This window comes from Stylophora pistillata, chromosome 11, assembly GCF_964205215.1.
Source record: "Stylophora pistillata chromosome 11, jaStyPist1.2, whole genome shotgun sequence".
Lineage (NCBI taxonomy): Eukaryota > Metazoa > Cnidaria > Anthozoa > Scleractinia > Pocilloporidae > Stylophora > Stylophora pistillata.
Genome location: NC_142529.1, coordinates 11,892,158 through 11,909,212, shown reverse-complemented (window position 1 = coordinate 11,909,212; position 17,055 = coordinate 11,892,158). Strand labels below are relative to the sequence as shown.

Sequence of the window (17,055 nt, the reverse complement as noted above, 5' to 3'; positions counted from 1 at the left end):
CCTGATATTCTTTGGCCTTATCATACTGACCAAGCGATTGGAACAATTTTCCCAGGTTTCCGTAACTTGTTTTCGATAGTTTTTATGTTGATATAAACGACGAAAGGACAGGAAAGGGGAACACTAACCTCGTCTGCAGGAAAGTCACGGTCTTTGATGCTACGACACTTAATGACGATTACAACAACTTAGAACAAGAATAGTCCATAATATTTGAGTGTTTCTTGTAACCCGCTGTAACGGATATTTAAGTTTCAGTATGAGATAAAATTGACCTGGTTCTATTAGCTCTCTGTTTACCTCTTTCGACCAACTACTTTTACTTAACTTCTACTTTTTTCTCTTTCTCTTTATTAGTCCTTTTATATAGCTTTTTCCTAACAGAGGCAATGAAAATAATAATAAAAAGAACTATTACTGGCCCTGATAAATGACAGGTTATCGAAAAAAAATGCTTTTTTTAATGCTGAATTGATTAAAAAGAGTTATCTCGCGTATCAAAAAATAAAAATGTAACCGATATTTATATGTTTACCATGTGGACTAACCCTACTTATGGTAATTTGTACAAAGTTGAGAGATAAACATGGTGTGTGCAAAGCATCTACTAGGGGTTTTAAGCAATCATATGGCAAAAACATGTGTTGTCTTAGGCGTGCGGGCAACAACTACGCAATTGTCCCTCGGCCGGGATACATTTGAATTTGATCAGGGGCACGTGACCAAGAATCAATCAATCATAGTGCACGTTTTGTTGAGTGAAAGTCTGGGAAGTTTGGCGATCTTGGAAGATGAATATTAATGAAATAAATTGTTCATCGAATGTTAATGTGGGTTAAGAGATGAATATCAAAGCGATCTTCGTAGTAGTGAACACTATTTCAGTGAGCAGTAGTGAAAATAAGGCTTGAAAAAAACTCAAGTCTATACGGGATTTGAACCCATGAACTCTGCGATACCGGAGCAGTGCTTTACCATTAAGTTAACAAGCCACCTTGGAGCTAGTTATTTTGTTGGTTTGTAATAAACCCCCAAAGTGAAGAGTAAATGACCGTGAATATATGAAAATTATATATGTGATCTGCGAGTTTGATTCAATTCCGGAAGCAGGTAATTTCTGCTTCACATGGTTGATTGCAGGTAGAAGTCAAATAAATTATTTCTGTCGGATCCAAAGGCCTGACTGTACCATTTTCAAAAAGTACTTATGGAGTCACAATCATTACTTTAGAACGCTCGTCAGCATGATATGTTACTGGATAGGAAGAAATAAGGAGCTAGAAAAAAAAAGAACGTTTCTCGAGGTTCGTCGATAGCTTTTTATCCTTTTGCACGTTAACAAATGAAGGAAAGGAAATGGAAACGCTTATACTATCTTTTAAATCGATAATTCCGGCTTCTAAACTTTATCATGAATACAACAGGTCATAACCGAAGAAAAGATGCACAGGCATTGCAGCAATGTAAGAAGGCATCGGATGAAAATTAAAAAGAGTAGTTTGCGAGAGCTGTTCGAGTAGTTATTTAACAAAAATACTAGAGAAAAATTCAAATTTTTGGCTTTTCTTAATTAAAGAGGGCCTTTAACGTTGACGCCATATTGCCAGAAGAGCTGGTCGAGTCTCAGTCTCGTGTTTTGTTTTGTTATCGGAAAAATGTTCGTAAGACTTGTAAATATATGAAGACTTTTTTGTTTTTCAGTTTTAGCCTTCGCCGGTTGTTACAGAGTTTTCTTTTGTATCGATCGATTTCCTGGAAAAGGCATTTTGAATAAAGAATGTACTCAACATCGAAAAAAAATTGATTTAAAGGACTATCCAGCGTTTCGCTGATTCATTTTCTGGTACCGGCTAAGTTTCTCTTCTTTTTCTTTTACGTCCTTCTAAATAAGTCTCTTGAGTCCAGAATTTCCCATCCTATCGGGAGAATATGTTTATTCCATAATCAGCACTAAAAATGACAATATATCTAATATACCGCTATTACATCATTTGAAAAGTGACAGAAGAGAGTTTTTCCTATGGTGTTGTCAAACATGATATAGCCAATGTCTTCCGATTTGTCAAGGGAATTGACTGTTAGTACTAAATTTGACTTAAATTAGACTTTACAATTAAGTTAAGACGAACAGCTGGTTGCAGCCAACGTTTAGCTGTATTATTAGCACTTTAGCTTCATTCGGAATAATCAAAGAAAAATAAAGGGAAAATGTTTTGAATTAACTCTTACACAAGAATTAGATAAATTGTTTTATTATATAGATACTGATGAAATACCAGGATCTCTCCTTTTACTAAAAATCACATCTTTACCGCGCGCAGTAAAGGGACTTTAAGCAAACCACGACGGCTACGGCAATGAGAACGTGGAAAAACAATAGATCTAATTGGCAGAACAATAGCTCAGCAAGTGCGTTTTCAAACTTTGTATATTTCTTAGCCGTCCTTTGCAAAACAACAACGTGAAATCACCAAAATTTGCGTCGTCTGTGAAGCTAAACTGCGGCGGCAAGTTATTTTAATTTACATTTGGAACTCAACGCTACTTTTATGCATTATGTTGAGTTTGAGGTCAGGTGCCCTATGAGACGGTAAACACATCCAGCCATTTTCGAAATTCTAACTAAAAGTAGAAACTCATTTTTTAATCGACGTCTTCCGTGGCGTTGCCGTCCTGACTGCTTAAAGTCCCTATTATCTTTCACGTGTGAGGATATTGGTGTGGCCATGGTTACCAACATAATTACCCGATTGCTGTTTCGAAAATGAATAAAAAAAGTTGTCTTTTATGTGGAAATTTCATCAGTATCTATATAATAAACAGAACATTACATGGCCGCTTGGGGATACGAATTTTATCTTCTCGTGCTGAAAGTATCTCTCACTCGTTCGCTGCGCTCACTCGTGAGGGAGACTTTCAGCACGAGAAGATAAAACTCGCATCCCCAAGCGGCCATGTAAAATCCTCTATGTATACTTTTAACAATTGAATCACTCGTTCGGTTTGCCGATGAGATATAGGTGGTTTGCACGTTACGTCATTGCCGCCAAGTTGGTGGACGTAAACAATGCATATCTCATTAGCTTTTTTTGTTCGTCCTCCAGCATTTGTTCCTTTCACCATTGTTACCTGTGTCTCTAGTGAATGGTTGCAAACCCCCTATTTCCCCATCGATTAGCGAAATAATAGATTCAAAGTTTAAAAAGTGTTAAGTCGGAAGATAGATAACTTTTTAAGAAAACAAAACGAATAATGTGGTATTTGATGAGACCCCAGACGAGTTCGAATTTGTCATGTCTAGTTAATTTCTCCTTAACTTTGAAAAGGTATTTCGAGCGTCATTGTGTGCTCATTAGGGACCTTAAGCAAACCACGACGGTGACGGCAAAGATGTGGCAAAACGAAAGATCAAATGGGCAGAAAAATAGTCACCACGTGCGTTTTAAAACTTTGTACATTTCTTAGCCGTCCTCTACAAAACAACAGGAACCTTAAATAAACCACGAGGGCGACAGCAACGAGGAAGTGGAAAAACAAAGTTTGCGTGGTCTGCGAACCGAAACCGCCACGGCAAATTATTTAAATTTCCTTTTGGAACTCAAAGCTACTTTCATACGTTATGTTGAGGTTGAATTGTGGCACTGTATGAGATGGTAAACACATGCAGCCATTTTAGAAATTCTGATTAAAAGTAGACCTTCATTTTTTAATCGACCTCTTCCTTGGCGTTGCCGTCCCGTGACCGTTTAAGGTCCCTAACATCGTTAAATCACCAAAATCTGCGTCGTCTCCAAATAGAAAACGCGACGGCAAATTATTTAAATATATGTACGTTATGCTGAAGTTATTATTTTGATATATATATGCTACACTGAAGTTGAGGTGTGGCGCTGAAGAGACGGTAAACGCGCGCATGCAACCATCTTTGAAATTCTGACTAAAAACAATAAGTCAATTAATCGACGTTTTCCTTTACGTTACCGTCCTGACTGCTTAATGCCCTTGCTAAGATACGAAGCACACGGAAGGTTTGGAGAGCATGAAAAATGCGTAAAAGGTAACAAAGACGTAGCCGAGAGAAACTCAGTATTTTTTCACAAATTATGTTTGTTCCTGATAAAGGGAGATCATAGAGTATTAATAGTTTTTTGCCTAACGATCCCCTCATTTCCCATCTAGATTAGTACACTATAGAGCTCACTTCGGTATTTGGAAAAAAAAAAACTGGTGTGTCAAAGGCGAATCTTTAATCGCTCAAGTGAATCGCGACAAAAAGAATTCAATAACTTGCCTTTCACATGAAAGCTTGCTTGTTAGGATTATATTTTTCCTGTCTCCTTGTTGACAAGAAGTTGGAAGAAAAGAAATTGAATCTTTCGTCCAACCTTGATATGCTAATTTTGGCCTGTTATTATCCAGGACAATCATCTTGAATTCGCTGACGAAAGGAGAAAAAATAGAGAGATTAAAGGCAGAAAGTGTTTTTGAAATTTGTCTCTGTTTTGCTGCTGATTCATTATTTGATTCTGGTCAGAGACGAAAAGGTGTGTGGAAAAAGGCGAAACTCAATTAATTCAAAATAAGTTGACATCTGCTGACATTTTTTTCAATAGAAACAAGTATGCCGCAAGCTTGAGGTTTTTATTTTCAAAATAATAACTTCAGCATAACGTACATATATTTAAATAATTTGCCGTCGCGTTTTCTATTTGGAGACGACGCAGATTTTGGTGATTTAACGTTGTTAGGGACCTTAAACGGTCACGGGACGGCAACGCCAAGGAAGAGGTCGATTAAAAAATGAAGGTCTACTTTTAATCAGAATTTCTAAAATGGCTGCATGTGTTTACCATCTCATACAGTGCCACAATTCAACCTCAACATAACGTATGAAAGTAGCTTTGAGTTCCAAAAGGAAATTTAAATAATTTGCCGTGGCGGTTTCGGTTCGCAGACCACGCAAACTTTGTTTTTCCACTTCCTCGTTGCTGTCGCCCTCGTGGTTTATTTAAGGTTCCTGTTGTTTTGTAGAGGACGGCTAAGAAATGTACAAAGTTTTAAAACGCACGTGGTGACTATTTTTCTGCCCATTTGATCTTTCGTTTTGCCACATCTTTGCCGTCACCGTCGTGGTTTGCTTAAGGTCCCTAATGAGCACACAATGACGCTCGAAATACCTTTTCAAAGTTAAGGAGAAATTAACTAGACATGACAAATTCGAACTCGTCTGGGGTCTCATCAAATACCACATTATTCGTTTTGTTTTCTTAAAAAGTTATCTATCTTCCGACTTAACACTTTTTAAACTTTGAATCTATTATTTCGCTAATCGATGGGGAAATAGGGGGTTTGCAACCATTCACTAGAGACACAGGTAACAATGGTGAAAGGAACAAATGCTGGAGGACGAACAAAAAAAGCTAATGAGATATGCATTGTTTACGTCCACCAACTTGGCGGCAATGACGTAACGTGCAAACCACCTATATCTCATCGGCAAACCGAACGAGTGATTCAATTGTTAAAAGTATACATAGAGGATTTTACATGGCCGCTTGGGGATGCGAGTTTTATCTTCTCGTGCTGAAAGTCTCCCTCACGAGTGAGCGCAGCGAACGAGTGAGAGATACTTTCAGCACGAGAAGATAAAATTCGTATCCCCAAGCGGCCATGTAATGTTCTGTTTATTATATAGATACTGATGAAATTTCCACATAAAAGACAACTTTTTTTATTCATTTTCGAAACAGCAATCGGGTAATTATGTTGGTAACCATGGCCACACCAATATCCTCACACGTGAAAGATAATAGGGACTTTAAGCAGTCAGGACGGCAACGCCACGGAAGACGTCGATTAAAAAATGAGTTTCTACTTTTAGTTAGAATTTCGAAAATGGCTGGATGTGTTTACCGTCTCATAGGGCACCTGACCTCAAACTCAACATAATGCATAAAAGTAGCGTTGAGTTCCAAATGTAAATTAAAATAACTTGCCGCCGCAGTTTAGCTTCACAGACGACGCAAATTTTGGTGATTTCACGTTGTTGTTTTGCAAAGGACGGCTAAGAAATATACAAAGTTTGAAAACGCACGTGCTGGGTTATTGTTCTGCCAATTAGATCTATTGCTTTTCCACGTTCTCGTTGCCGTGGCCGTCGTGGTTTGCTTAAAGTCCCTGGTAGTATCTTCACTGCGCGCGGTAAAGATATGATTTTTAGTAAAAGGAGAGATCCTGGTATTTCATCAGTATCTATATAATAAAACAATTTATCTAATTCTTATGTAAGAGTTAATTCAAAACATTTGAATTAACTCTTACATAAGACCTTTATTTTTTATTTCTTAACACCTTTATTTTTTATTTCTTAACACCTTTATTTTTCTTTGATTATTCCGAATGAAGCTAAAGTGCTAATAATACAGCTAAACGTTGGCTGCAACCAGCTGTTCGTCTTAACTTAATTGTAAAGTCTAATTTAAGTCAAATTTAGTACTAACAGTCGATTCCCTTGACAAATCGGAAGACATTGGCTATATCATGTTTGACAACACCATAGGAAAAACTCTCTTCTGTCACTTTTCAAATGATGTAATAGCGGTATATTAGATATATTGTCATTTTTAGTGCTGATTATGGAATAAACATATTCTCCCGATAGGATGGGAAATTCTGGACTCAAGAGACTTATTTAGAAGGACGTAAAAGAAAAAGAAGAGAAACTTAGCCGGTACCAGAAAATGAATCAGCGAAACGCTGGATAGTCCTTTAAATCAATTTTTTTTCGATGTTGAGTACATTCTTTATTCAAAATGCCTTTTCCAGGAAATCGATCGATACAAAAGAAAACTCTGTAACAACCGGCGATGGCTAAAACTGAAAAAATCCAGGACAATCATCTTGAATTCGCTGACGAAAGGAGAAAAAATAGAGAGATTAAAGGCAGAAAGTGTTTTTGAAATTTGTCTCTGTTTTGCTGCTGATTCATTATTTGATTCTGGTCAGAGACGAAAAGGTGTGTGGAAAAAGGCGAAACTCAAATAATTCAAAATAAGTTGACATCTGCTGACATTTTTTTCAATAGAAACAAGTATGCCGCAAGCTTGAGGTTTTTATTTTCATTTTACCGAGGCTAAGAATGATTCAAGTCTCAAATTCACAATTTGCTGATATTAACACTTAACCGCTACTCTGTCAACAAAAGTCCATCTCAGTCAGGAGGAACGGCTTGTTGCGTTATGAAAAAGTTCAGTAAAGATATCTTTCGTTTGCCTTATATTGCTGATTCACGCCTTATTCATTTTATTGACAGAACATATAGTTTACTCCCACAATTGAAATAAATAAAAGTCATAAAGGAAGTATTTAAGTGTTTTTAATAAGAAAGTAAGGTTGTAGTGGCCGCAGCTGAGCGGGCGCTGTTCAGACGGAATATTTCTTTCTGTATATAATCACAAATAACCTACAAGAGAAAGGAAACGACTGCTGATATGTCAGCAACAGATTCTGGTCCAGGTGGAACACAAAACGAAACATTTTATGAATTGCCATTCCCCTATTTGGAAGGACTTAGATTCTTTATCATTCCTCTCTCAGCGGTGAACATTCTCTTCTCCATCACAGCATTTCTTGGGAATTCTCTTATCCTTGTTGCCCTTCACAAAGAATCTTCCCTTCGTCTGCCGTCTAAACTCTTCTATCGTTGTCTGGCGGCAACTGATCTGTTGGTTGGTCTTGTTGCCCAGCCTCTCTACGCTGGTACCTTGTTGTCAGCAGTTCACGAACACTGGAGTTTTTGTCGATACTTAGATCCCGTTGCCTATGTAACAAGCTATGGGTTATGTGGAGTTTCTCTGTTGACGATGACGGCCATAAGCGTGGACAGACTTCTCGTTCTGTTGCTGGGGCTGAGATACAGACAAATTTTAATTTTGAAGCGCACCTATATCATTGCAGCTACCTTTTGGGTTTTATTTCTTGTTCCTTCTTTACTCACTTTTTCTACTTACCGAAGTATGTCTTTCTTGCTAGGAATGATCATAGGAACACCATTTTGCTTGATTATTTCACTTGCCTCGTACACAAAGATTTTCTGCACTCTCTGTTTTCAACAGGATCAAGTGCAGAATCCTGCTCAACAAAAGCTGAGACAACTAAGTGAGCTGAAAATAATGCGGTACAGAAAGGCAGTGTACAGTGCACTGTGGGTGCAGGCGGCATTAGTTGTTTGTTATGTACCATTTTATATAGTGGAAATTGTAATCACTAGTAGTAAAATATACTCATTACAATTAATAATAACGAGAGAAATAGCAACTGTCTTACTTTACTTCAACTCGACTTTAAATCCGTTCCTTTACTGCTGGAAGATTGATGAGTTGAGACAAGCAGTAAAGCAGACAATCAGACAATCAGACAAGCACTTTGCTGTCCATGGAGTTTTATCCCTCCCTTGAGTAACAATCACATTAGTATTTTCAAAGTTGGCCCATAGAGTTTCGTTCCTTATCAGCCAGCGCTACTGATTGTCGCGGGTCATGTTATTTGAAAGGAAGAAATAGCAAGCTAAATAAAATCCTTATTTTCGATAGCCTTTATTTAAATTTAAACGAGAAAAGGACAGACGGAAAGGGGAACACTTGCCACGTCTGGAGAAAAGTGTCTCTGATGCAGCGACACTTAATGACGATTACAACAACTTATAACAAGAAAAGTCCATAACACTTACGAATATTTATTGTAACCTGTAACGAATTACCACGTTAGTTTATAAAATAAAATTGACCCGGCTACCCTGCTCGTTTAAGAGTTCGCTTTGAGATCGATATTTCTGACTTTAAATGTTAACAGGAAAGAAAAGAAAATCGAACGTAGTATAGTCACTAATATATCCCCCAACCAACCAGATGCAAGTATTTGAGGTCACATGGTCGATGTCGAACATGGCAGTGCACGAAGACCGAATCTGTCGGAATCTTATTCGACGTGACCTGCTTCAGGGATGACGGTCATGGAATGTTATGCTGTCACGCTGTGTTGGAAAAAGTCACGCTTTCATGCGGTCACACCATGCGATGGGAATGACAGCAATGCGATGAGAATGGCGACGTAAGTATTCATGCCAATCACGACGCTGTCATTCCCAAAGCAAGCAAGCAAGCAAGAAGAGTTAGACTCCCTTTAACATCACTCCGTAAGCAGGTCACGAGGAATCAACGCCGTAAAAGACAATAGATACGTCCAGCCATTTGCGAAAATGGCTGGAAATAAGAATGTAAATTAATTTTTTAGATCGACGTCATCCACAGCTTTGCAGTTCTGACTGCTTACGGTCCGTATTTTTTGGCAATTGAGCTGAAGTCGGTACTCCAAACAGTCAGCAAGAATTTGACTGGAAATTTCCAACAGAGGAATTCGTACGTAAGAATTAACCCCTTCACTGCCATGATCTATCTACCATACATTTCTTACACTCGTATCTCAAAGAAATATGTTTTTAATCAAACTATATCGGTTGGTCGATGCTTTTCTATATTCTCATAACTAGTCTGCTCGATAGCGTATTGATATCGTAAGGAGAAGTTACTCCTTGGTCACTTCTGGGAGTGAGGTGATTGTCACATTTGTTAGTGATTAAAACCTACCATGTTTTTCTATTAAGTTGTAAGCAACGTAAACACGCACTTGATCATATATCACATGTATTTTGCGCAATATAAATGTTAAAGTTGTTGGTTGAAAAACAGAGTCAAATGTAGCACGACGATCCGTAAAATCCACTAAGAAGTAAAATCTTTTAAAACTTAATACTAGTCGATCTAAAAAGAATTCCCTATTCGGTTACGCGAGGCTCGCCAAAAAAATACTATCCAATTTAAAACTTTTCTATTAAAGATAAACCATTAACACTGTCACCGCGCAGCTTTCGTTTGCAGTGCTTCAAGTACATTTAGTAACAGGAAAGTCTAATAACCACCGCCATAACTATTTTGATCCGTTCTTCCTCCCTGGGTTACCTGCCCTCCCCTCCCATAAAATCCACGATCCCTGGGATTAAGTTGTACGCTATTTTGGCTACCGTAATAATGCCCATAATGCTGACCGTATGCAGGCGCTGATTGGTTGTATCTAGCGTCGTCAATGCTGGGCGTTTGATATGGAGAATAGTCATGCGAAGGTCCCTGATTGTGACCATAGTTACCCCCGTAGCCTTCTTGCTTTCTATAAGAAGGTCCATAATCAATGCCCCTATTCTGAGGCCCAGGTTCGTATGGTTCACGGGGACGCCAATGCTCACTGTACCCCTGACGAGGACCACCGCCATAATTTCTGTATCGGTCTCCTGGTGTTGTGTGTCCCAGGGGAGGTCCAAAATCTGTAGAGGGTCTTCCGGGTGCTCCTTGGCTCTTCGGTGGATAAACACGACCAAGCACATTGCTGGAGGCCCCTCTCGAATGATAATTCCCCTGGAAGCCTCCACGGTCGTCATGATTTGGGTACTGGCCTCTTGATCCACTTGGCAAAGGCATAGAGGATCCTTGCTGGACGGCACGGTATCGCTTGACATCCGAGGATGGACTTTCATTCTCCTCTGGTTTTCTTTTATTCTCATTTTCCTTAAAGGCCTTTCCTTCAGATTGAAACTCGGCTACAAGGTGTTCTGAATTGTTTTTGTCTTCTTCAATATACCACACATCCTCGAAAATCTCACCGACTTCAGGTAGCACAAAGTTCGCTTTCATCTCCATGACCGCCGATTCTGGCACAACCTTACCCTCCTCCTGCTCTCTCTTCAAAGCTCGCTCTTTCAAAACTTCGTTTGTGTTAACAACAACAGCCGCAATCCTGCGATACCCACGGAAGTTATTCATCTTCCTTCTTCGAGCACTGAAATACACATTGGTCTGATCCAGGATATAATTGCGATTCTTCCGCTCGGCAATTTTAAATGTTTTATTCAGGATATCAGTGGCCTGTTTAATGAGCGCATCCCACCGTCCGTGATAATTTCGTTTACGCATCAACCCCATAACTTTCATCTTGTCCATGATGGAGTTTGTCCCAAGGATGCAGAACTTCTTCTCTGGATGATCGCGAGCGTATTTCTCGGCCCAGACGGTTTTACCGGCGGCTGGAAGGCCCACCATCATGATAACTTCACAATCACTCCTTGACACTGGACCTGCGGAGCCACTTTGCAAACATTGCGGTGGCAGCCTTGACAAGAAGCTGAATCCCTGGAGGGGCGGAAAGTATGGTTCATGCTGACCAAAATTGATTGTAAGGCGCATGTTCTTGACAGTGACATGAGGGAAAAAGGCCTTTTCACTTGCCTCAGCACCAAGACGGAAAGCCACACCTAGGTACTTTCCATTTTTGGTGAAAAGCACAACTTTGGGATTGGCATCGAGGTCGACACAGCAGCAAATGGTGTCATTAGTAGAGTATGGCTCACCATAGTCAAAGAACTTGTTGTTTACAGAGACCTTGCCTGTGCCACCATAACCGTATGACAGCTTGTCTTCTCCGACCTAAACACACCAAAATAACAATCCTTTTGTTTACCAAACCATATTACAATTCCACTTTCAGCACTTAAACAAGTACTCACAAATTGCAGGGCTAAAAATTGACGGTCGCACGGTCGCCAGTGGCGAGTTAAAACTGACTAGGGCGACCAAAAGTTTAAGTTTGATCGCCCGATGGGCGACTACATGTACAATCTCGAAAAGCTGTAATGCAATGTAAATTATGAGAAGTACAAAGTTAAAAATAAAACCCAATATGTAGTTTAATCGGACTACCTTTCTCTTCGTTTTTTGCCTGGACTCTAACATCGTCCATTTTAGTAAATTTTTAGTTTTGACGTGGAAATTCCGAGCCGTTTTCACCCGGGTGTTTTCACGAGCGATCCACATTCAAGGCGCCATTTTGGAATTGCCACGTGACTCTCCCCCAGACTTCCGTGCGGGATGGTTTCGAAACACAATGTTTTATAACAAGTGCAAATAAATTGTTAAAGTTACTTTATTGCAGTTTACTTTATTTACTTTAAAAAACAAAAACATCCAACACATCTTATCATGAATGGCTGGAATGGCATTACTGGGAGGTGGGGGGAGCAATTCCTTTTTGTGTTGTTAGTTAACGCTCCGTTAAAGGCCATAGGGCATTTATTCGAGTGTTTCATTTTAAACAAAAGGAAATCCTGGGCTACTTCTTTTTGGGATGGGCGACTAAGAATTCAAGTTAACTGGCCCAACTGGCCACCAAGCACTGGAGTTAATTTTTAGCCCTGCACAAACCCAACTGCAATATATCGAAGTTGCTAAAATAACCACCAGGCTAGTAAGGACTACGACATGAATTTAATTCATACAAAAGAATAATAAGCGGAATGACTTATAACGTTCTGCTGGGATGACAAGTTTTGGAATAAAAATACATGGGTATTTCTGCTTTAAGCGATGATTTCAAAAAGTAATTTCTAGAAGGAAAAGGGTAAAGAATAGTACTAACCTGCAGGTTTGCCTCATCTACAGACCATCCAACCCTCACAACATGTGGATTTGTTTCTGTTTCTGGCATTGTTACTGGCAGTTTTTCAAGCACACGAACTTCAAAGCAGACCTGCAAATCACAAAACAAAAGGTGAAGCTAAGAAATTAAATGACAGCATAAGTATCTACTATTTTTGACCATGTACAAGCTATGTAAGATGCATTACCAGAAATCTTCACCATATGGCATATTATCCAGAAGGACAAGGCGTAGCTGTAAGATTGTGATGAACCAGAGGGGTTGTTCTATTGGGTCAGTATCATTTTCAACCAAAGTTAGTCTAGCTTTTATATTTTCTTCTCTTTATCCTATATCAACATTTAATTAACACATTATTATACCTGTCTCAAAACTCTTTATTTTGACAGCCTGCACTATGAGCGGACAAGAACAAGACCCCAAACCTGGTCCTGGTATATTAGCAGTAATTTGATGGTGGGTGTGTGTTGATCAAATATACAAAACATGGTCCATTTTAAAGAATGCTTTGAATGTAAAACTAAAACTACGTTTAAATTTCAACATTCAAGAACTATAGAAATAAAGAAATTTGGATTTCAAGCAGAACCTGTCTTACTTCTTTTGTAATTTACAACAACAAAAAAAAGTTGTCCTAAACAAATTGTTTTGTCCAGTCCATTCTGATCATATCGTGCACATGTGGTGGGTAGATACCACACTGTCAGTAGGGATAAGTTCAGTCACGTGCTGTGTGTTACTAAATAAATTTTATCAGAACATTCGTAGACATTTCATAAGTCTTGCATTTAGCTAATCATTGGATTGCTCTGTGTGAAAAAGAAACCCCGAACTGACCATCAACTATCAAGCAATAAGGAAATTTAAGGTTTTTGTGTAACCCCACACTACTTAACTTGTGATTTTGCCATTGTTTTCTATAAACTAACTATATACCAAAGAAGTATGTGGTTATACCGAAATCTTGCCATCGACATACATCATTAATACCAACCGACTACACATAGCTACCTAACCTCTAATAAACAATTATTCCACGAGCGCGCGTTGGATATGAGATGATAGATAGCCAATGAGGCGCGTAGCGCTGAGTTGGCTATAATCATATCATATCCAACAAGTGCGAGTGGTATAATTGTTTTAATGAAAACATTAAATTAATTATTACATTTTTTAGGTCCCTTTTAATTTTAAACTGACGCATACGCTTACCATATTTGTAGATTATGGTACATTGGCTCATTTACCATAATGACTAAGCCAATAAAAAGTCTTGAATTGCATTATCAGTGCAAACTACTGCTGGACATAATTTAGGAGCCTGGTTTGACTGTAACTTAAAAATGTCAACTCATATCAATAAGATCTGTCAGTCTGTATATTACAATCTGCACAATATCAGACATAATCGAAAGTATATTACACAGGATAGCACCAAGCTTCTTCAAAATAATTTTTTCAAAATCCGAAAATATTTTGCAAATCCGAAAAAATATTTTGTCACGTGCTATTTGCGCCAGCAGTCACCCAGCGTTTTCTTGCCACATCCTGCATCATCCCGCATACAAAATGGCGAAGGAACGAGGATAGAACATGTTCTGTCATAAATGTGGAAGAGAATGTGGGAACAATGAAACATTCTGCCGTTGTTGTGGAACACTAAAATGGCATGAAGAGGAAAGTGTGTTGTCCAGCTCAGGAGACGAAAGATTGGCTATAGAACATTACTTTAATAAGGGATTTCATTACGAGACCATTGTTCACTTTCTGGCAGAATACCATGGGATTTCAATGAATGTGAGGACTTTGAAGAGAAGGCTACGTCACTATGGGTTACAAAGAAACCACCTTCATTCAGAACACACTGTTCGGGAAATAGTTAGACGAGAAATTGTTGTAAAATGGGGTCGACAGGCCTGTGCGACTCCCCAGCGCGTGTTTAGAGTAGCCTATTCAAAGTTTGGCCCCATTGAGTATGTCTTTGGGCGACCGTCCTCTTTTGTAAGATACGAGAAATGGATTTTTGTATATTTCGTTGAGTAGTGGTTGTGTTTCTATTAAATACCAGTGTCTCATGAGAATTTGCTTTAGGTTTGGCACTGATGGTTGGTATTGTGTAACACAAAAGGCAAGATTCGTTGGTTTGTCTTTTGTTTCTGTTGAAGAGCTAATTTCCTATTTCTTAATTCACTTCTGAGAGGGTTGTGCTAATGAGGTCCTCTCGGTAGCCTCTCTTTAGCAAATGCGCTTCATTTGTAATTTTCTCCTAAAATATTGTTTGAGAGGAGTTTGATCTTAGAAGTCTAAGGGTCTCCCCTTTTATGAAGTCTCTTTTAATTCCTTGTGGGTGACAGGAACTATAGTGTGTATACAGAAATGTCTCAGTTTGTTTAAAATGAGTACGCACATCAGGGATTGCGTCTTTTTTTAATCGCGTGCCTTTGTAGATGTACAGCTATTTTTTTCACTGTCTCGATCGTTAAGTTGTCTTGATTGCTTTCAGCTTGCGCCAAGCGCGCTGATTCGATCGTACTACAGTTCTTAGTGTTCCCATTTAACACAAAATTGTTTTGGATTTCAAAATATTTTTGTGGATTTGCAAAATGTTTTTTTGGATTTGCAAAATATTTTCGGATTTTGAAAATATTTTTTTGGATTTCAAAATATATTTTTGGATTTGCAAAATATTTTTGGATTTTGAAAATATTTTTTTGGATTTCAAAATATTTTTTTGGATTCGCAAAATATTTTCGGATTTTGAAAAAATTTTTTTGGATTTCTAAATATTTTTTTGGATTTGCAAAATATCTTTGGATTTGTCAAACTTTTCGACAGTGAGTTTAAAATGAATATTGCGATTTGAAATACTTTTCGGGATTTGAAAAATATTTTTGGATTGTCCCTTTTCGGCTTCCGTAACATATGGTTCGACCCCTCTAGGAAATACCTTATTATAGGAAATTAACGCTCCACGAAATTAAGGTGTTGGAAATTAACGCGACTTTTAAATGAACATGAATTTAATGGAAAACGAGTTTTGAATAAAGAAAATTAATGCGAAAGAGGAGATAGAATTTCAGAATAAAGGAAATTAATGTGATTAAGACACAGTTGGTGGTGACAAACTTATTTTAACACTGGATACCAAGAAATTTAACTGAACAAAACTGAGCCATGTGGTTGTTGGTCACGTACCAAAAGAACTGAGCCGTTATGTGTGGTATGCTTTGGAACAAGGAGCCAAATTTACAGGAAGAGTTATTTCAGTGAAGCCAAAAAGATCGCCACTAATTCAAGGAGGCCTTGAAATACCAATGGTCGTTTCTGTCCAGTGGAGCAATGCGAGAAGTCTGGCGATTTTGAAAGAGAGAACAGAGGAAGTCTCATACTCTGTCGAGAAAGACTATGTTGACAATTCGAAATCTATCTTGGCTGAAATCAAAGGAGAAGATATTGACATCACTTCTGACAGTGACGACGATGAAGATGAACTCAAAATATTGTAAACCTTTGCCTTAGCTTTTGTGAAAGATGAAAAATAAAGGGTAAATGGAAAGAAAGATAGCTTGTAGTTAATGTTTTTTAAGTGTCAAGAATGTCTGGACAGGTTCCAAAAATGGGGTTAAAATACTGGAAATTAAGAGCGCGGAAATTAACGCTGCACTTTATTAACGTCGCGGAAATTAACGCTCAACAAAAATAACGCGACTTAAATTAACGCGAATTTTGGCTCATCCTCGGTGTAAAAACCTGTGAAGCTCACGAGTGACGTACAACAAAGACAACGAAACATTAAAAACAATAGCGTACAGCAAAACAATACCTCATGAAACAGAGAAAAACTCGTCAGGTTTTTACACCGAGGATGACCCCGAATTCTAACAATTCGGGTTAAATTCATGCAGTGTTAATTTCCTATAATATTTAAGAGATATGGTTCAACACCCCTCAGAAATACAAGGAAATTTTCTGCAGTCCCTTGGCACTTCGTTAAATCGAGGTTCCACTGTACCCACACTTAAATTTTCATCTGTGATCAGCCATTACCTTAGAATTTCCAGAATCATTTTAGAAATCTCACACAACAGAGCGCCAGTGTTTATGGGTGTCCTGTGCCTTAATAAAATGTGTAAATAAATCAAGTGTTATGTATGTACGTACCTTGCCAGCCCGCACACCGTGAGTTGCCCTCGCTCCAGCCCACATATATTCAAAGCCATTCTCGTGCAAACTGGATCCTGTCACACCACCAGGCTCAACCACAAAGTTTAGATCACTGTTATAATCATCCAACACAATTCGAGGTGAAGGAGGCGCGTACGAATTGTAGCCTCCATAATTTCCATGATACTGGTTATATGATCCATCCTGGCCGTAACTCTGATTGTATTCTAGCTGATACATGACAAAAAAGGCCAAAACGAAGGATCAAACCAATTTTTTAGGTCTAGAAGGTCCTTGCACAATCTGTCGATCTTGGAATGGATAAAAATAAACATGGAGGCTTTGTCTGAA

At 38.5% G+C, this 17,055-nt stretch overlaps 1 protein-coding gene and 1 long non-coding RNA gene across 2 annotated transcripts; both read right to left on the bottom strand.

Annotated features, from left to right (window-relative positions):
• Nucleotides 1-8,713: 8,713 nt before the first annotated feature.
• On the bottom strand, nt 8,714-17,054 carry LOC111326828 (heterogeneous nuclear ribonucleoprotein U-like protein 1). The gene is made up of 3 exons (XM_022930907.2): nt 16,702-17,054; nt 12,520-12,630; nt 8,714-11,531 (listed from the first exon to the last, which is right to left on the bottom strand). Exons 1-3 carry the CDS (start codon nt 16,942-16,944, stop codon nt 9,966-9,968), a joined length of 1,920 nt encoding a protein of 639 aa, XP_022786642.2. The 5' UTR covers nt 16,945-17,054; the 3' UTR covers nt 8,714-9,965.
• On the bottom strand, nt 11,767-12,303 carry LOC148720068 (uncharacterized). The gene is made up of 2 exons (XR_015993355.1): nt 12,150-12,303; nt 11,767-11,960 (listed from the first exon to the last, which is right to left on the bottom strand). It is a non-coding gene; the product is annotated as an uncharacterized LOC148720068 (long non-coding RNA).
• Nucleotide 17,055: the final 1 nt, after the last annotated feature.

Coding starts and splice junctions, on each gene's coding strand:
- LOC111326828 (XM_022930907.2), bottom strand. CDS start 16,944: ATGTATCAGCTAGAATACAATCAGAGTTACGGCCAGGATGGATCATAT. Junction 12,631..16,701: donor ACGGTGTGCGGGCTGGCAAG/GTACGTACATAC, acceptor TGTGATTTGCAG/GTCTGCTTTGAAGTTCGTGT. Junction 11,532..12,519: donor TAGATGAGGCAAACCTGCAG/GTTAGTACTATT, acceptor TGGTGTGTTTAG/GTCGGAGAAGACAAGCTGTC.